The 21,347-nt window shown below is 35.5% G+C and overlaps 1 protein-coding gene across 5 annotated transcripts; it reads left to right on the top strand.

Annotated features, from left to right (window-relative positions):
* Positions 1–338: 338 nt before the first annotated feature.
* On the top strand, positions 339–12,431 carry LOC104106879 (pentatricopeptide repeat-containing protein At2g36730-like). Of its 5 annotated transcripts, XR_011412953.1 has the most exons (5): positions 339–882; positions 2,214–3,564; positions 11,374–11,533; positions 11,936–11,972; positions 12,145–12,431. XR_011412953.1 is itself a non-coding variant. In XM_009615531.4 (2 exons), exons 1-2 carry the CDS (start codon positions 344–346, stop codon positions 3,043–3,045), a joined length of 1,371 nt encoding a protein of 456 aa, XP_009613826.1. In that variant the 5' UTR covers positions 339–343; the 3' UTR covers positions 3,046–3,965. The 5 variants fall into 5 exon arrangements, 1 of the variants encoding a protein (XP_009613826.1); XR_011412955.1 differs by lacking the exon at positions 11,936–11,972 and having other exon boundaries at positions 11,447–11,533; XR_011412952.1 differs by lacking the exon at positions 11,936–11,972.
* The last annotated feature ends 8,916 nt before the right edge of the window (positions 12,432–21,347 follow it).

Genomic DNA, 21,347 nt, shown 5'->3' with positions numbered 1-21,347 from the left:
ATATAGATATAGATATAGATATAGATATAGATTTATAGATATTTAAATTCAAAAATAATAACCAATAACTAATTATTAACTACTTATGTCATGTTTTTTTTTATTTTTTATGATGCAACTTGGCTTAAGGAGAGGGTTTTTTTCTCTACTTTTAATAATATATAGATATAGATATAATTTAAATTCAAAAATAATAACCAATAACTAATTATTAACTACTTATGCCATGTGACTTTTTTCTAGGCTGCCACTTGACTTAAGAAATATTTTTTCCTCTCCTTTTAATAATAATAAAGATAACTTGCAATTAGAACACTTCTAGTCATCACTAGAATGCTTAGAAATGATTTCCCACCAAATTGACGCACTTTTCCAACGGTCCAAAACGACTCTCCATCTTCTCCAACTTCATTCTCTGATAATCAAAATAGCTCTTGATCACGACGAATATCGTCTTTCCCAGTTCATATCCTTCTCATCTTCAATATCTCTCCAATTTTCTCGCACAATCTTCGATAATTCTCCAATTACTCCACCAATCTTCGCTTGGAACACACTGATGAGAGCATATTCAAAAAGCTCCACGAAAATTGAGTCAGTGAACCTCTTTAACCAGCTTCAAAAAATGGAATTAAAACCAGATAAATTCACATTACCTGTCGTGCTAAAATCTTGTGGGCATTGTTTGATGATTGGAACTGGTGGGTCGTTGCATTCAATGGCTTTCAAGTCCGGTTTCAGTTCGGACATACATGTGAACAATACCCTTTTGAGAGTGTATGCAGTATTTGGTGCGATCGGGTATGCTCGGCGAGTGTTTGATGAAATGCTTGAGAGGGATATAGTTTCTTGGAGTTCTATGATAGCCGCTTATGTTCATTGGTACGCGATATTCTTTTTCAGTAAGATCTGTTATTGCCTCATTCTTCGTAGACCATCTCAAGAAGATTGAAACCTTTTTGTATTAGGAAATTCTTAATCTTAATAATCTTTAGTTTGTCCTTAATAACCTGCTCCCTAAGGGCGGAGATAGGGTTTAAGATATGGGTGGCACAACCCAGTAGCTTGGGTCCACAACCCTATATATATGTTAAGAAATTCATTAAATATATACAAAAATCAAATTCAGAATCCTACTAGCAGTTCAGGTTGCTGTACTAGATTTCAAAACCCATAAAGTTCAAATCCTTGATCCGCCGCTAATGTTCACATAGGATTGTTATGGCGTGTTGAACACAACTTGATGTTTAGGATATGGGCTTGTGATATATTTAGCTTATTTGTGAAAAGTCTTATTTCTTTCTAATAAACTCTGTTATACTCAAACATTATCATATAAAATGAAGCTTAGAGTGTATGTGTATATTTTATTCTTAGATTTCAGTTTGTTCTTATTCTCTTACTCAAATAGTTCTTCTACATACTGTGGTAAAAATATATTTCTGCATATTGCTTTGGATCGGGCTTTTTATTGTGTTATGTATTTATTTATTTTCAGATCTTTCTTCTTTCTCCTCCTAAATATATTTCATATATCTGTATATTAGTCCGGAATCGGGCTTCTAGTTATGTTTTGTGGATACCCCTGAAAGTGTGTCAAGACGATGTGTCGCTGCTATAGATATTTGTGGAAGGTATTTGGTAGTACTCAAAGAGTTGTGGTGATGTGATAAATCAAAGTGAGATGATCGTTGTAATGTGGGTGAGCACAGAACAAAAATACAAGCTTTGGGCAAATTTTCGAGTGCCTCAAGTTTACTACTTCCCGAAAACAAGTTTAAGTATCATCTTATGAGAAACTTCTAAGGGCTAAACTTGTTTTGCTAGGTCTGACTGCTGATGCATAATAGGTGTCAGTTTCCATGAATAATGTAATTTTATTTCCATCATTCAGAAATTTGGCGCCCAAAGTATTTATGGTTCTCTTAAACAAATGTGGACCAATTCTGCTTTTGTAGAAGTAATAGAAGCTGAAATAGTGGTTTTTGTTTCCAAATCATTTAGTGGACCAAATTAATGGTTTTCTGTATCCGACCCCTTTATTTTGGCACGTGAATGAATATTTGCTACTTTTCCATCTCCTTGATGTTGGATATCTGATAATATGACTGTCTTGCTGCTTTCTTCTCCTGTTTAACTTTTAAACTGAGGTATTTTGCTTTATGTCCTGCTTTTCAAAATCATAATAATCAGCTTTTTCCTGGATGCCTCAGTAACTTGCCTTCAGATGCTCTGCTCCTGTTTCAAAGCATGAAGCTAGCAAATGAACAGCCAAATTCCGTCACTTTGGTCAGCTTGCTTGGAGCATGTACTCATGTCCTGAATATCAGATTAGGGAGATGTATTCACTCGCACATTGTCACCAGTGGTATTGAACTACATGTTGAACTGGAAACAGCCCTCCTGGGAATGTATGCAAAATGCGGGCATATAGAGCAGGCTTTCCACATCTTCAATTCAATGGCTGACAGAAATCTGCAGACCTGGACCATCATGATTTCTGGCCTTGCCGATAATGGCCATGGAGAAGAAGCTGTATCCTTGTTTACCTGCATGGAAGAAGCTGGCTTTAGACCGGACAGCTTGTCATTTTCTGCGATTCTATGTGCTTGTAGTCATAAAGGCCTTGTTGATGTGGGCCGTAAATATTTTCATAAAATGGTAAGTATTTACAACATCAGGCCAACTATGGAACACTATGGATGCATGGTGGATATGTTTGGACGTGCTGGAGAATTAGAAGAAGCTTATGATCTTATAAAGAGCATGCCTATAGAGCCAAATTCTGTGATACTTAGGAGTTTCATTAGTGCTTGCAAGCATCATGGTCGTGTTCCTTGTGCAGACGAAAATATAAGAGATATTCTGCTCAAAATAGAGCCTGAACTCGGATCAAACTATGTACTTGCTTCCAATTTGTCTTTTCTTTTTAATTGCAATGATGGAAACAGCCTAAGATCAGCGATGAAAGCGAAAGGGATAAAGAAACATCCTGGTAGTAGTTGGGTGCAGCTGCTTGGTGGTTCTTCAGAGGACAGCATTTGAAAGATCTGGCGACGGTATTCTGGTTTATGCCAATAAAAGAGGAGTGATTCAGATCCGAGTCACTGCTACATTCCAGTAAATAAGCTATGGTGGAGGAAAATGAGTTCTTTCTTTTTTGATGATGCCATCAGGCTGACACACAACTTTAGAGGAGCTAGTGCTTTGACCATTGGGAATAGAGTTATACTGGTATTCTGGTAATCTAACATTTTTGCGTAATTGGAAACCACTGAAAAAGATGATAATTATATTCATCCTGAGGCTCATGGGAGATAATTTTTGAGAGGAACTCCACATAATTGGTAAATTTGAAAGAGGACAAGTTGTGATCTGGACTAATTATGAAATGGGAGTCCTGGAAGGAAAGAGGCTGTTTATGTCAGGTCAGAGACACAAGTTGTCATCCTCCTCGAATTACATTATGACAATCAACTATACCTCAATCCCAACCTAATTGTGATTGGATGTGAGTCTCCTATATCCATTCTATCCTATTCGAGCTCAAGCTTTTCGATACTGGTAAACAATTTGTTGTCTCCTTAAACTATTGTCTTTTCAAACAAGGTGGTGAAGATACTATATTAGAATGCTATTCAGAAGATGGAGTTAACCTAAATGACACCTTTGCATGGGATGCAACTCTGGTTAAAAACTATGAGGTGTTGCTCTGTCTTGGGCTGACGACACGGGGAAACAAATTGAAAAAGCTTTTTGAGTGTCAAGAGTCATGCAAGCTTAAACTTTCTTTAATGTATGTCGTTACTTTGGTCTAGCCGATTGTCACTGAACTTTAAAACTTTCATGTCATGCTGGAACTACGTCCTCTACTAGAACCTCTGAAATGAAGGACAATCAAGGAGTGAACATGTCATCAAAGGCGGATCCGGGATTAAGCTTAATGGGTTTAACCTTGCACTAAACTCGTTGTACTGTTAAAATTATGGGTTCAGATCTAAACTTGTATTTTAAGGTTTTTACGTATATAATTATACTCCATGTCGAAAGTTTTGAGTTGAGATGAACCCATAACCAAAAGGCTGCATTCTTCTCTGCATGTCATGCTGGTATATTTTTGTTGTATGTAATATTTGGAACGTGAAGCTTGGTAGTTTAATTACTCAAACTAGCAAAATTTATTTCGGTTGATATAACTCCTTTTCACAAGTTATCTACTTTTAAAGTATTTCTCTGAACGCTCTGGAAGTTCCAATATGCAGCACTTAGACAGCCATTTGCATGTGTAGTGTTGTGTAAAGCTTGACTTCAAGCTATCAGGAAAGGGGGATGCTCTGTATACTCACTATATGTTAATCGTCTATGTCATTCACATTCTATGATTTTAGTATGATTAAGCTAATCTTCACATAAATATCTTCTTTATTATCACACTAGCCCATGACAGTTGAATTGATGGTTACAGATTTCTTAAATAGATGATCTTCGTATAGAACAGCTTACTCCCCTGTTTTATAGTTTGTTGAATTCCTTGAACAATTAAAAATGTGCCGAGAAATCTGCAATCTATGTTAACTTTTGTAGATATTTAATATTTGTATTTGAAGAAGTGTCACAAAGCTTGCTTCGGTTTATTGATTTATTTTGATTTTATCCTTGGATTGTTGACTGCATTTTTGTTGACTCCTAAAAACTGATGGATTTTGCTCGCATCATGCAATATTTTAGTCTAATCTTGGTAGAGGATGATTTTTCTTAGATTATAAGACCTTTTATTTTTGATTTATGAAGTCTTGTCTACCCTTGGGGGATATTATGTGTACAATAACTGAATTGACTGATTAAATCTTTGTTTTCTTAACTTCTTTCTAAAGCACCCTTTTATATGCTTTACCTTCTCCGCTTACATGATTATAATCAGGGGTATTCAAAATCGAACCGAAACCGAAAACCGAACCGCAAAAGTGGTTTAATGGCTTATTGGTATCGGGTTAACGGTTTAACGGACGGGGAACATATTGAAATTTTTTTATTAACGGCTTATCGGTTTGGGGGCGGATTATTCAATTTTCTTAACGGATAATCCGTTAACCCGTTAAGAATATATATATATATATATATATATAAAATTTATTTTTATCCATATTACTACTATATTTATTTTTTATCTTTTTAGTTTGAGTGGGACACCTAGCTTTCCCTTTAGCTTTATTTTCTCATTTCCCGTTCTCCTAAATCCTAATCCCTTCCCCACTTGATTAATATTAACATTTACAATAGTCCCCTTTAGAAACCCTAGCATCTAAAGTTCTAAACCTAGCAGCCAGCCCTCTGGCTCCTCTCGCCTCTCCCTCTAGCAAGAAATTCTCAAACAACAACCACGCATAGTTGCACACACGCATAGCCAGCAGAGCAAGGAAGAAGGAAAGAGGAAGTCAAAAAATGTATGGCCATGCTTTGCAAGTTAAAGATTCATAATCAATTCTAATCATTCTTTTCTTCACTTCAATTGAAAATCAGGTCGATATTCAGTTAAAGAATGTTATAACACAAGCCTGGATAATATTTGGTTGATATTCAGTTAAAGAATGAAGTTTTTCTATATGAGTTGATAAATAGCGGAGATGCATATTCTTGCGGAGATGGCTCATGATGTATTAGCTGTTCCGGTTTCAAGTGTGGCATCCGAATGTGCGTTTAGTACGGGAGGACGTCTTCTTGATTCATTTAGGAGTTCATTAACTCCTAAATTGGTGCAAGCTCTAGTGTGTTTTCAAAATTGGCTTCGAAATGAAAAATTAAAACCTGTTAGTGTTGAGAAAGATCTTGATAAAATCGAGCAGTTTGAACAAGGTAATAATATTGTTACTATATTTGTTGTATATAAATGTTGTGGATATATTTATATTTATCGCACGACTCAACAACAACAACAACAACAACAATAACAACAACCCAGTAAAATCTCACTAATGGGGTCTGGGGAGGGTAGTGTATACGCAGACCTTACCCCTACCCCGAAGGAGTAGAGAAACTATTTTCGAAAGACCCTCAGCTCAAAAAAAAAGAAAAAAAAAGAAAATAAAAAGGCAAAAAGGGAGACAATATTAGTATCACAACAACAATCATAGGATAAATAGGAACACCATAAAATCCAGAAGAAAGATGCAAAAAATGGGAGACAATATTAGTAAATATTAGTATCACCATAACAGTCATAAGAAAAATAGGAACACCATAAAATCTAAAAGAAAGATGTAAAGCAAAAGCGATAGCTAGTAAATAGGACCTACACTGAAAAGCAAACTAGTACGCCACAACATTCTCACTAGTTATCTTAGACAAAAACCCTACATGGCTAGTCCCACCATGTTACGAAGTAAGGCACAACTCAACTACCTCCTAACCTACAACCCTAATAGTCGACCTCCATATCTTCCTATCGAGTGTCATGTCCTCGAAAATCTGGAGCCTCGCAATATCCTGCCTGATCACCTCTCCCCAATAATTCTTAGGCCGCCCTCTACCTCTTCTCGTGCCCTCCGTAACCAGCTGCTTACACCTCCGTACCGGAGCATTTGGGCTTCTCCTCTGAACATGTCCGAACTATCTAAGCCTCGCTTCCCGCATCTTGTCATCGATGGGAGCCACATGCACCTTCTCCCGAATATCATCATTCCTAATCTTATCTATCCTAGTGTACCCGCACATCCACCGCAACATCCTCATTTCTGCTACTTTCATCTTCTGGATATGTGAGTTCTTAACGGGCCAACACTCAATCCCATACATCATGGCCGGTCTAACCACCGCTTTATAAAACTTACCTTTGAGTATCGGTGGCACTCTCTTGTCACACAGGACTCCAGATGCTAACCTCCATTTCATCCATCCTACTCCAATACGGTGTGTGACATCCTCGTCGATCTCCCCTCCCCCCTGGATAACTGAACCAAGGTACTTGAAGCTGCCTCTACTCGGGATGACCTGCAAATCAAGTCTCACATCCACGCCCACTTCTCCTGGCTCAGCGCTGAACTTACACTCCAGGTATTCTGTCTTCGTCCTACTCAACTTGAAACCCTTAGACTCAAGAGCCTGTCTCCAAACCTCCAGCCTCTCATTAACACCGGCTCGCGACTCATCAATCAGAACTATGTCATCGGCGAATAGCATGCACCATGGCACATCCCCTTGAATATGGTGTGTTAACGCGTCTATCACCAGGGAGAATAAGAACGGACTGAGCGCAGAACCTTGGTGTAACCCCATTACAACCGGAAAATGCTCAGAGTCGCCTCCTACTATCCTAACCCGAGTCTTAGCCCCATCATACATGTCCTTAATCGCCATAATGTAGGGAACCGACACACCTTTTGCCTCCAGGCATCTCCAGAGAATTTCTCGCACGACTCATTATTTTAATTTGTTTTCTTCAGATTTAGCTAGCGATGGAAAAGACCCTTCCGTAATTGACGTGTAGTGTTAATATATCTGGTAAGAATTTGAATTATGGATGTGCATCAGTCATATTCCTTCCCTATGATTTATAGCTCTGTGAAACATATGTAATGGCTAATATCATGATAAGTGCATGTTTATAGCTTTGTAAAGCATATGTAATAACTTTGTCTATCATGATAAGTACAAGTTTATAGTATCACTAGACACTCATGTTATCTGATTCTAAAGTATTCTAAACTATCCTATCTATGAGTTTGGTGAGAAGATATTCTAAAGTTCATACAATATACTACAGATATGTGATTTGCTTGTTATTTACAATTTGTTTCTTGGTCTGTTTTTTATGGTACTGGGGTAGAACTCATTATGACGTAAATACTTACAATTGAACTAGTTATGTTTGGTTTAAGTCATTGAAGTATTAAATTGGTAGTTGATGCCAGTGTAAAACAGTTCAATTTTAGTCCTTGGATATGTTTGTGCTGGTGGTGTGACAATGTGGTCAGCTGTCTTTTATTTTCTTTCAGTATTTGAGCAATACTTGTTTTTAGGGTCTAAAACATCAACTTTCTTTGTTAATTGTAGGCCTGAATTATGTAGATCCAAAGAAGAAGAGCAATTTTGTCGGTAAAATTTTTATGGCTGCTGTGCTAACAGCACTATGCATTCTTATGCTCAAGCAGTCCCCATCTTCTAATACCCCAAGCAGTCCACATTCTTATGTATGAAACAATAACCATCCACTTGAATGTAGTTGATATATATGTATGAGAAATGTTGATTGCTGAAATATGTTAAGTTTCAATCAACTAAAACTAAACCGATAATAGCTAAATCGATACCAATTCACTCGATATCAGATTAATATATTTAAAAGCCGATAACCGATAAGCTAAACCGTTAAGAGTAAATAACCGTCCTATCCGCCCGATAAGCAGCCCTAATTATAGTCTTAGAGATAATTTCTTTGTTATAGTTTCCTGGACTATTTTTGTAATTTCCTATTTATGGTTCTTTATTATGCATGTCGTTAAATTCACGCCCGTTACCATTATTCGCAATAAATTTGTGCAAAAAAATAAAACTGCAATCACAAACAACTATAAAGAAAAAGATTTTATTGATAAACATTGTATGTTACAACTCTGTTTATCGCTTGATTCTTTCCTCCGATTTGTTATCTGTAATTCAAGGGCCTTAATGGCGTATTTCTAGAACGTAGGATGATATGTATCTCCTTGATATATTTGATGATCAAGAAGCATATAACAACACTCAATTTGGATCTTGAATATTGCTAGAACTTTGAGCAAGACATATTTGACATGTCTTTGATCTCTAATGAATATTCCATGAAAATTTATGGAATTTCGAGATTGTATATGTGATCTCTTTGTGCACTATGGGATTGATGAGATCATCTTTGAAGGATATATGTAGCCTTATTTATAGGCATGAATTAGGGTTTGGGTGGAGTAGCCACCAAGTAACCCTAATAGACTCCTAATATTTCAAGAGTCATCTTGAATTTAGGATTTATCTTGATCTATTAAAATTTCAGTGTCTACAAATGCCCCCTACTTCAAGGTTTGTTAAGGTGTAGGCTTGCTGAAACATGAAGACGAGACTTGAAGTACCCGACCATCACAACAGATAATCTTGAAACTTGAAGTTTTTGATATACAGGAGGAAGAGATGAAGGGCAGAACTGGTCCCACTGGGCGTGCCAATTTGTTCGCAATACAATTGTGCAGAAAAATAAAACTACAATCACAAACAACTATAAAGAAAAAGATTTTATTGATAAACATTGCAGGTTACAACTCTGTTTATCGCTTGATTCTTCCCTCCGATTTGTTATCCGTAATTCGAGGGCCTTAGCGGCGTATTTCTCGAACGTAGGATGATATGCATCTCCTTAATGTATTTGATGATCAAGAAGCATATAACAACACTCTATTTGGATCTTGAATGTTGCTAGAACTTTGAGCAAGACATATTTGACATGTCTTTGATCTCTAATGAATATTTCATGAATTTTTATGGAATTTTGAGATCATATATGTGATCTCTTTGTGCACTATGGGATTGTTGAGATCATCCTTGAAGGACATATGTAGCCTTATTTATAGGCATGAATTAGAGTTTGGGTAAAGTAGCCGCCAAATAACCCTAATAGATTCCTAATATTTCAAGAGTCATCTTGAATTTAGGATTTATCTTGATGTGTTAAAATTTTAGTTTCTACAAATGCCACTACTTCAAAGTTTGTCGAGGTGTAGGCTTGCTGAAATATGAAGACGAGACTTGAAGTACCCGACTATCACAACAGATAATCTTGAAACTTGATATTTTTGATATGCAGGAGGAAGAAATGAAGGGCAGAACTGGTCCCACTGGGCGTGCCAATTTGTTCGCAATACAATTGTGCAGAAAAATAAAACTACAATCACAAACAACTATAAAGAAAAAGATTTTATTGATAAACATTGCAGGTTACAACTCTGTTTATCGCTTGATTCTTCCCTCCGATTTGTTATCCGTAATTCGAGGGCCTTAGCGGCGTATTTCTCGAACGTAGGATGATATGCATCTCCTTAATGTATTTGATGATCAAGAAGCATATAGCAACACTCTATTTGGATCTTGAATGTTGCTAGAACTTTGAGCAAGACATATTTGACATGTCTTTGATCTCTAATGAATATTCCATGAATTTTTATGGAATTTCGAGATCGTATATGTGATCTTTTTGTGTACTATGGGATTGTTGAGATCATCTTTGAAGGACATATGTAGCCTTATTTATAGGCATGAATTAGGGTTTGGGTGAAGTAGCCGCCAAATAACCCTAATAGATTCCTTATATTTCAAGAGTCGTCTTGAATTTAGGACTTATCTTGATGTGTTAAAATTTTAGTTTCTACAAATGCCACTACTTCAAAGTTTGTCGAGGTGTAGACTTGCTGAAACATGAAGACGAGACTTGAAGTACCCGACCATCACAATAGATAATCTTGAAACTTGATATTTTTGATATGCAGGAGGTAGAGATGAAGGGCAGAACTGGTCCCACTGGGCGTGCCAATTTGTTCGCAATACAATTGTACAGAAAAATAAAACTGCAATCACAAAAAACTATAAAGAAAAAGATTTTATTGATAAACATTGCAGGTTAAAACTCTGTTTATCCCTTGATTCTTTTCTCCGATTTGTTATCTGTAATTCGAGGGCCTTAGCAGCGTATTTCTCGAACGTAGGATGATATGCATCTCCTTGATGTATTTGATGATCAAGAAGCATATAGCAAAACTCCATTTGGATCTTGAATGTTGCTAGAACTTTGAGCAAGACATATTTGACATGTCTTTGATCTCTAATGAATATTCCATGAATTTTTATGGAATTTCGAGATCGTATATGTGATCTTTTTGTGTACTATGGGATTGTTGAGATCATCTTTGAAGGACATATGTAGCCTGATTTATAGGCATGAATTAGAGTTTGGGTGGAATAACCATCAAGTAACCCTAATAGACTCCTAATATTTCAAGAGTCCTCTTGAATTTAAGATTTATCTTGATCTGTTAAAATTTTAGTGTCTACAATCATGTTACATTATTGCTAATATTCTCTGCTACTTAGTTGCTTTATCTTCATTGTTCCTTGAGTCGAGAGTCTATCGAAAACATCATCTCTATCTCTATGAGGTATAAAAGTAAGGTCTGCGTACACATTACTCTCCCCAGACCCCATTTATGGGATCAAACTGGGTTTATTGTTGTTGTTATTGTTGTTATAAATTCAGTTCTTTTACTATTTGCTATGCTGGTTCATTTGTTTCCAATCTGTATTAAGTTTTAGCTGTATGAGATACATTACATCGTTGTTTGTCGTTTGTTTTGGCAGAGAGAAGTAGATGTTGGAGATTGATTGATACAGGCGTCTGACGTTCCTAATGGTTCATGAGTTTCTTTTGCAGGAATTAAGGTTCTCTTTTCACCACTGAGTTCCTTATCTGGATGTAGATCACTCACCTAATTGGAGAAATTTTGTCCTACGTTTACCTGTAAGTATTATAACCTTTCTTCTGTATATGGACTGGTTTTTGAAAATGGAACATGGAGTAGCATTTGCTCAAATTTAAACTGAATTCTCAAAGTAATAACGAATAGAAATTCCGATCTTTCCTTGGCATAGACATATTATAAAGCACTAGTATCAACGACCAGCAGTCTCATTGCATTCTAAATTGATATTCCCTCCGTTTCATTTTACGTAACACTATTTTATAGGGCACGGAGTTAGAGATAGAAATAAAGAATTTTGAAACTTATGATTTTAAATATGTCATTACATTTATGTGACTAAAACCACATGTCATAGGGGTAAAAAATTCTTTTACTTGGGTGACTTGCTTGTGCTTTTATCACTGACTTCTGAATTTGCGTCTCTCTCGTTTTCATCATAGAAAACATCAATCTGAGTGTGAAGGTAAAGAAAATGAGGTATTAACTTCTCCACTCACTTCCCAAATATTGTTTATGCCTCTTATGATTATTAAGCTGTTAGTAGGTCCGACTATTGACTGCTCGAAACTATTCTTCGGGGTTAGATTAGATACTTATTGAGTACCGTGTTGTTATACTCATATATTACATTTCTATATATTTTGTGCAGATTATAAAACTGGTTTTGGAGGTATTCACCCAGCAGAGTAGGAGTGCTTTTAGGAAACTTCGTGGTGAGCTGCTTACTTGATACGATCCGCAACACATGGAGTCCATCTTCCCTATTCTTTATATCTATCTTTGTATCTTATTATTTTTGAATAGACCTTGTATTCAATTGGTATCTTGTACTCTTATTAGATGCTTGTGACTAGTTGTGAGTCAGTGGTGTACACAAGAAATTTTATAAGCGATGTCATCATTTAAAAAAGTGAGCAAATGAATAAATAAATATAACGATAAGCGATGCCATTTTTATATTTTTACCGCATATTTTTATTTTTCTTATTATCTAACATATATATATTTGGTAAAATAAATTGGCGAAGCGGTGTCATGTGACACCGCTTGGAGTAAGTGTGACACCCGTATTTTGGGAGAGTTTATGAGACATTTTTGGTCTTGTGCGGATCCTGTTTGAGCTTTATGCACATTTGATATTTGAGTTATGACTTATTCCGCTTTGCTTTTATATTATGAATCAGTTAATGGCTTAACAATTGAATTCTGTTATTATGTGAGTGCTGACTTGCCTAGCAAGCGAGTTAAATATTATAGTTAAATATTATCACAACCTTTAGTGGGATTTGGGATCGTGATACAACCAAACACAAGAGACACCAATGTGGAATGTCTCTTGAAGAGTATGTCTATAGGTTTAGGAAAGAGCATGAGATATATGGTTTACAATAAATAAGGTCCACTTCAACAAGCGAATGTGACGTAAATAAACTAAGGAAATTTCCGCAAATAATAAAATAACATATCATGTAGAGTAACCAAAACAAAGATGACATTTTCTTGCAAGCTGCAACTTCTATTTGTCTAAATCTCTAATAACAAAGGCAGAGACGGATCCATGATTTAAATTCTATGGGTTCAACCTTTAAGAATTTTAGCATTTAATCCATTATCTTTTTAAAGTTATGGATTCACATCTACTATTCGTGCAATTGTAACGAATTTTACACATAAATTTATACTCTGTGACAAAAGTACTGGATTCATCTGAATCCGATACCGAAGGGCTGGATCCGCCCCTGATTACAAAGGCATCTCTTGTCACTCTAAAAGTATGACAGCGTTCGTTGATATAAAAGTTATGAGACTATTTCTTCTGTAGTACTATCTTAAGGATCTATTTTATTCCTGGCTTATTAATTACATGTGTATGAGAGGGTCTTTTCTTCTTATTTTATTTTATTTATTTTTTAAATTTTTTACTATACATATGGCAGTGGGGAAAGGGAAATAGGGAGGGGATTATAAGGTGAAAAATCAAATCCTCGTCGATAAGATAAAAGTTTAGATAGCCGACCAATTGAATTACTAAGGTTCCTGATAGTCTAGGTACCAATATAGCACAAAAGATTCTAACATTTCATGGCAAAATATTTTCGGAGGTTGGATAGAATAGGGGAAAAGAAGGGAACATCTATTTAAAATATGAGGTACAAATTGCTGAAGAATTAAAAAGATAAAAAGTTAATTAAATGTGTTTGACATATAAAGGAAAATAAACGACTTATTTTTCGAATGACACTTCCATAGAAAAAGTTTTCCGGTGTTTACGTTGTGGAGAGAAAAAGTATATTTCAGAAAAGCCCTTTTATTAAAGATTAATAATAGTATTAACAAATTATATAGTGTTTTTTATGCAATATTTTTAGCAATTTTTCTTGAATATCGTAAGTCGTAACTTGAATAAAATATGTCATTAATTATTTGTATTATAGATAATACTAAAGTTGAGAAAACAAATTAAAACATTATAATTTTAAAAAATCACATAAATTGGAAATTGGTAAATAAAAGGCAAATTAAACATTGCTTTAGACAGTAAGGGGAAAAGGAATTTCACTCCTTTCACCAATATAACGTACACGTCCAGCTCAAGTACTTAGCTTAATTAGCTCTGCAATATTATATCAATGACAATTCTTTCTTTAATTACTTTTCATGGTTGTTTTGTAGTACATAATTAATGCTTCGATAATTGCATCAAACTATAAATTCAAGTAAAAATAATGAACTGTTGTTTGATAGTAACACTATTATTACTTTTATATTAAAACTATATACTCATCTAACTCATATATATTGAATGCATGTATTAAATTCTCGTGGATTTGATTGTGCATGAACTTAACGTGCAAGTTTGAGCTTAATGAGGTGGAAAGAACAGCTTTTTGGAGGCTTACAATGTGCTTTAGATCTGATTTCAGTGATTTTTCAAGAACAAACTTTTGAGAAACAATTGTATATGTGTTTCAGAAATATTTTACTCTCAAACAAATAGAAGAAAAAACAAAAGTTCGCACGTAACATTTTCCTAGGATTTCTATTGTCACACTTGTTTTTAAAATTTTTAATTTTTGTTATAACCGTATCACTGGCAAAACTAATACGAATGCACATCCTATGTGACTCAATAAAAGAAATGTATTCTTTATCAGGAATTTCTTTATTCTTACAACTCAAACTCGATACCTCTAATTAACAATAGAGCTATGTCATCCATTGATATCTGTCACCCGCCACATCCATGGTTCTTTGTCATGTTTGTACTAATAAAAAACTTTTAAAATAAAATAAATGGAAATAAAGTACTTCATGATTCTTAGTGTTAAGAGCTCAAATGCTCTGTTAATGGAGAGGAACGCAGAAGAGAGATTAATAAAACAGAGAGAAACTTCTAGAAAATTGGGAAATGTTTTCACTAACTTCACAATACACTGTACATTCTTTTATACAAAAATAACTAACTTCTTAATTATTGTTCCTAACGCAAACCAACTAACTAACTCATCAGCTCGTCAACAACTCAACTCCCCTCAACACTCACCCTCAAGCTATGTGGTGTGAACAAGTTGAATACCCCTAGCTTGGACAACAAAAATTCAAGATGTGTTCGACCAAGGCCTTAAGTTAGAAAGACTGCCAACTGCAACTCTGACTTCACATGTGCTATTTCTATCAACCCCTTTAGTATCTTCTCTCTAATGAAATGACAGTTAATCTCTATGTGCATTGTTCGTTCATGATAAATTGGATTGGTTGCAATCTGAAGGGCTGTTTTACTATCATAAAACAACTTTACTGACAGTTGAACTTGCAAATTCAATTCTCCAAACAGTCCCACTAGCCAAACTACTTTTGCAATTGTTGTTCCCATGCTTCTGTACTCAGCTTCTGCTGAACTTCTTGATATAGTACTATGTTTCTTTGATTTCCATGAAAGTAAAGAGTCTCCAATCTTAACAGCAAAACTACTTATTGATTCCTTGTCATGGGACAATTAGCCCAATCAACATCATAGAACACTATCAGCTCATTAGACATTCTAGAGGACAGTAAAATCCCTAAGCCAAGTGCATTTTTAAGGGACTTGACCAACCTTAGGACTGCCTCCATGTGTGACTTCTTGGGTGAGTGCATGAATTGGCTCAAGTTTTGTACTGCATAGGCTATGCCAGGCCTAGTCATTGTGAGATATAAAAGCTTTCCCACCAATTTGTGATAGCTTATGGCATCTTCCAGTGCCTCATCTATCTCGGTAGCATCAACTGCAAGCCCTTTGTCATATGCCACACTTGTGAGTCTCTGATTGATATTCAATGGTGTGCTTACAAGTTTGGATCCTGTTAATCCTAGTTCTGAAATTAAATCCAAAGCAATCTTCCTTTGACAAAAAGAAATCCCAGCCTTACTTCTAGCTATTTCAAGACCAAGGAAATACTTCATTTCCCTCAGGTCCTTGATCTTGAAATGATGATGAAGTAAGGCCCTAGTGTCCTGAATAAGAGAATCAGAAGAACCAGTGATCAAAAGATCATCTACATACACAAGGATAATCACAGTATGTCCATCAACTTTCTTAATAAAAACATAGTAGTCGTAGTGACTCTGGGAGAAGCCAGAACTCAGAAGAGCCTTAGACAACCTCAAATTCCAGTGTCTGGATGCCTGCTTCAGTCCATACAAGGACTTTTATAATTTACACACCTTAGACAACTCCCCCTGGATAGCAAAACCCGGAGGCTGCACCATGTATACATCCTCCATCAAATCCCTTTGCAAAAAGGCATTGAAAACGTCCATCTGGTACAAGTTCTAACCATACATGGCTGTCATGGACAGAATAGCTCTAATTGTGACCATCTTCACCACAGGAGAAAAAGTCTCCTGGTAGTCCAACCCCTCATGTTGTGTATACCCATTTACCACCAAACAAGTCTTATATCTCTCTACCTCCCCCTTGGCATTATACTTTACCTTGTATACCCATTTACAACCTATGGCCCTCTTACCAGCAGGTAAGTCCACCAAGGACCAAGTTTGATTGTCAAGTAAGGCTTGAATCTCCTACTTCATCAATGTTCATCCTGTAGAGCCTCTGAATAAGAGTCAGGTTCTTTGATGACAGAATAAATGCAGATGGAGTCAAGGTAAAAAACTGAAAGAGATATGTAGGACATGTAGTGAGACAAAGGATATATGCATAAGGATGATGTGTGTTCACTAGGCAGGGGACCATGCACAAAATCATTCAACCATCCAGGAGGTCTGAAAGTTCTAGCAGTCCTTTTGGGCTGTGAAGAAGGAACAACATGAGAGCTAGTAAGTGAAGAATGTCCTGCTGCAGAGCCTCTGGACTGTGAGAGAGGTCCAGTTGATGGGAGCACATGACTGGTGGCTTCAATAGTGGCATGCATACCAGTACGAGGTCCATGGACAAGTGAACCTGGTTGATCAAGGAATGGTCCTTGATCAAAGCTGGGCACCTAAGCAGGGGAACCATCCTGAGTAGATGGTGGAATTGGATATAGGTCTGCATATGTCATATGTGCAGAACAAGAAGGAATCCTGTATGCATATGATGTCTGAGATGATTTGAAAGGAAAAACATCCTCCTTAAAAACGATCTCTTTGCATATGAAGAAGACCTTGTGTGAGAGGCTATAGATTTTGTATCCCTTTATGTGCTAAAATATCTCATGTGCACTGCTGCTTCAGCTCTGGGTCCAAATTTATCTCCACTAGCACCAGTAATAGTAGCATAGCACATGCTGCCTATGACTCCCAGGTGATTCAAGTTCCTATAGAAAACTTCAAAAGGTGACTTGTTGTCCAAAACTGGAGATGGTGTCCTATTAATGAGGCACACAACATTGATAGCACAGATACCCCAAAATCTCAAAGGCAATCTTGCCTGAAGGATATGCATGTGATTCCTCTCAACGACCCTATTTTGTTGGGGTGTGTGAACACATGAAATCTGATGTATGATCCCTGCATTACTAAATAAAGCTATGCAGAAAGAATTAAAAAACTTTGTGCCATTATTACATCTAAAAACCTTTATTGATACATTAAACTGAGTTTGTACAAGCGGTAAGAATTTCTTAAGGACAGTACTAACATTACTCTTCAAATGCAGAAGAAACACCCATACCATTCTACTACGATCATCCACCAAAGTAAGAAAATATCTTTAGCTATCAAAAGTGGGGACCCTATAAGGACCCCAAACATCTGCATGTACTAAGTTAAAAGGCTTTGTAGCTCTACTATGACTTATAGAAACAGGAAATCTTGCCCTCTTAGACCTATTATCATGTTACTTTTAACTAAAGAAAGCCGTCTTAATATCCTCCCAGATATATGTTCAAGCCTCTTGTGCCATAGCTCTTCCTCATCATATACTGTCAGGGCTACTGAAGAAATAAGTGATGGTGGCTCTTTATTCTTTGAGTGCCAATGATACAGATCTTCGTCCATTCCACCAAACCCCTTCACCTTCTGAGTGTAAAGGTCCTGCATTAGGTAAAAGTCAAGATAGAATGCCATAAAGCATCTCAGCTCTCTTTTCAACTTTGCTACTAATGACAAATTGAACTTGGGTAATCAGGATTTGGTCCTACGTAGAGCAACTCACCTAATTGGAGAAATTTTGTCCGACATTAACCTGTAAGTATTGTTGACACTCAATTTTGTCCATCCTTACTCCATATTATGCTAATGGGCTACTATTTTATTTAAGAGTCATAATAATAATTATAAGTATTTTTTTATATATTATAACAAGTACTACAACTTTATAAGGCACTAGCATATTCTCAAATATAAACTGAATTCTCAAAGTAATAACGAATTAACGAAGAGAAATTCCGATCCTTCCTTGGCATAAACATATTATAAGGCACTAGTATCAACGACCAATTATAGTCTCATTGCATTCTAAATTGATATTCCTTCCGTTTCATTTTTACGTAACACTAATTGATAGGGCACGGAGTTAAAGATAAAAATAGAAGATTTTGAAACTTATGGTCTTAAATATGCTATTACATTTCTATGACTTAAAAAAACATGTCATAAGGGTAAAAGAAATGTCGAACAACAATACCAAAATGGTCCTCGTTGTTGCCATATTGTTATATTTGTGTTTCATCTAGAAAGTACTGTTTGATATGCGATGTCTTACCATAGTGATCAGATACAAGATCCTGTTACATGGGTGACTTGCTTGTGCTTTTATCACTGCCTTCTGAATTTGCTTCTCTAGTTTTCATCATAGAAAACATCAATCTGAGTGTGAAGGTAAAGAAAATGAGGTATAACTTCTCCGCTCACTTCCCATATGTTGTTTATGCCTCTTATAATTACTGGTTTCTCCGCACATGCGTTGCACGTGTATACCGAGTCATAGGATACAAAAATTAGTAATTAACATATATGCCAAATAAAGTTAATAATATACATGCATATTCGAAAAAAATATTTAAGTTAGTTATAAATTAAAATTTTAAATATACCAAACACCCGCATTATCGCCTAACCTTAGACATTTGATGAACAAAGTCAAAAGGCATATTCTCCAATCAGCTTTGTCTCTATTGCACACTTTCAATTAAACTTTGGTATATCCCTGTTTTGAGGTTTGATTGCTCCAATAGGCAATGCAGGAAGCAATATTCTTTGATCAATTTTATCTTCTCTATAACCTTCAGCGATCACAATATTATTTCTGCCTCAACATAATTATCTTCTCAAGACCAATCTCTTTTCTAAATGTCAAACCTCCTTTTTATAGTTAGATGTACATTCAATGACAAAATCTTAACTTCACCATATACACATATATTTATACGTAGATAAGTGTTGGCTAGAGTTCAAATTTTATTACTGATTATGAAAGGTTGAATTGTGTAATGAGTCATTCTTTATCTAGTAAATAAAATGTAAGTAATCAAGTAAGATATAATTATGACAAAAAGTCCAAGTATGCCTATGTACTATTAAAAATTACTTGATATCATATTTTATCAATAAGATTCGAGAGTTTGATATCTTCGTCAAATGATCATGGTCCTTTTTTCTCAATATAGTTATCATATCAAGGAGCTCTTCTTTCTCCCCCAGTTTATTTGTTTAACTAAATGGAACTCAGATAAAGACAACTTAAATTCAACAAGGAAATATTTATAGGATGCAGATTGTTGCAGTAACAGAAACTAAACTTGATCTTGTATTTACTATGTAAATTCAAAGAATATTTTCTTGATATTTAATGATTAATGAGTCTATATCTTCAATCCTGATTCCCGACTCATGTATTCTCTCTTATGAGATTTGTTTTCATGCGAAATTAATCCACATATCGAAGAAAAAAAGATTGAATAACTCGTGGGAGAATGTATTTCCACAAAACAAAAAGTAATTATTTTTCGATATGAAAATATGACCAGCAATGTTCACCCAATTTATCTTATGGCACAGAAGTGTCATGACCCAATTTCACATATAAGTCGTGATGGCGCCCAACACTACAGTTAGGCAAGCCAACTAATCAATTAAGCATACATTGATAAAATTTAAAACCAAGAAAATATAATAAAACACCAAATTCTACCAATATGTGTACCAAGACCTAGTGTCACAAGTACATGAGCATCTAGTAGATTATATAAAACTCCAAATACTTTCTGAAATGAAATAGACAGAATGTAAATATAGGAAGAGACACTGGTAGATGCAGAACGGCTCAGAAAGGCAGCTCACCACTATGCCTCAGGATGACGTGGATATGTGATGATATGTCCTCCACTAGTACCTGTCTCAGATCCTACACAAAAAGTGCAGCAAATGTAGTATGAGTACGTAAACAACGTGTACCCAGTAAGTATCAAATCTAATCTCGAAGTGGTAGAGACGAGATGACCGACTTTGACACTCACTATGGGTCAATAATAATAATTGAAATACAACTAGGATATTTAAATCAGCATGGTTTACAGAATTTAAAATAATTTATTTAATCAGCGGAAATAATCAAATTTCTTCAAATGCAACAATTCTCAAAATATTAATTAAATTTCTTCAATTCAAATAATTTCTAATTTATTAATTAAATATCATTTACAGGAATAACAATAAATTCTTTAACATGCAAGAATAATAATTCATTAAATTTCAAGGATTTTTCAATTTGTCAATTAGCTTCGCAAGATGAAATAAACTATTAAAGTATCGTGTAATTATTATTATTAAGCACGATTTCTACCGAGGACGTACGACCCGATCCAGAGTATCGTGTATACAGTTGAAGGACGTGCGACGTGATCCATAGATGCATCTATCCTGCCGAGGTGTTCGGCCCGCTCCACAAGAAAGGAGAACATTTTCTTATGTACCTCCGGAAGAAGAGTATTTTTATTATAAGATAAATTCGGGTGGAGAACAATTTCTTTTTAGCAATTAATTGATTTAAACAGAAATCAAGCATATGAGATTTCCATCCTTTAATATCTTTATCTAACAATTCACAATATATTCATATATATCAATTAATATTAATTAATCAAGGAATATAGTTTACACAAGTATTTCATGCTTTGAATCCTAAACTATCCGTACTTCAGCATTTATAGTAGCAACGCACAGACTCTCGTCACCTCGTGCGTACGTAGCCCCCGCAATTAGCAACAATTATTCAATCTAACCCCTATGGGATAATTTTCCCCTCACAACATTAGACAAGAGACTTACCTCGTCTTGCTCCAATTCAATCCTCTAGAAGGCCCTTTCCACGATTATCCAACTCTGTCGGACTCGAATCTATCCAAAATAATTCGATACAATCACTAAATA

This window comes from Nicotiana tomentosiformis, chromosome 1 (assembly GCF_000390325.3).
Source record: "Nicotiana tomentosiformis chromosome 1, ASM39032v3, whole genome shotgun sequence".
NCBI lineage: Eukaryota > Viridiplantae > Streptophyta > Magnoliopsida > Solanales > Solanaceae > Nicotiana > Nicotiana tomentosiformis.
This window is presented reverse-complemented; position numbering and strand designations above follow the sequence as displayed.

Excerpts from the sequence above, each read along its gene's own strand:
- LOC104106879 (XM_009615531.4), top strand. The coding sequence starts at position 344 with ATGATTTCCCACCAAATTGACGCACTTTTCCAACGGTCCAAAACGACT. Across the intron at positions 883-2,213 it reads ATAGCCGCTTATGTTCATTG|TAACTTGCCTTCAGATGCTC; the intron begins GTACGCGATATT and ends TGGATGCCTCAG.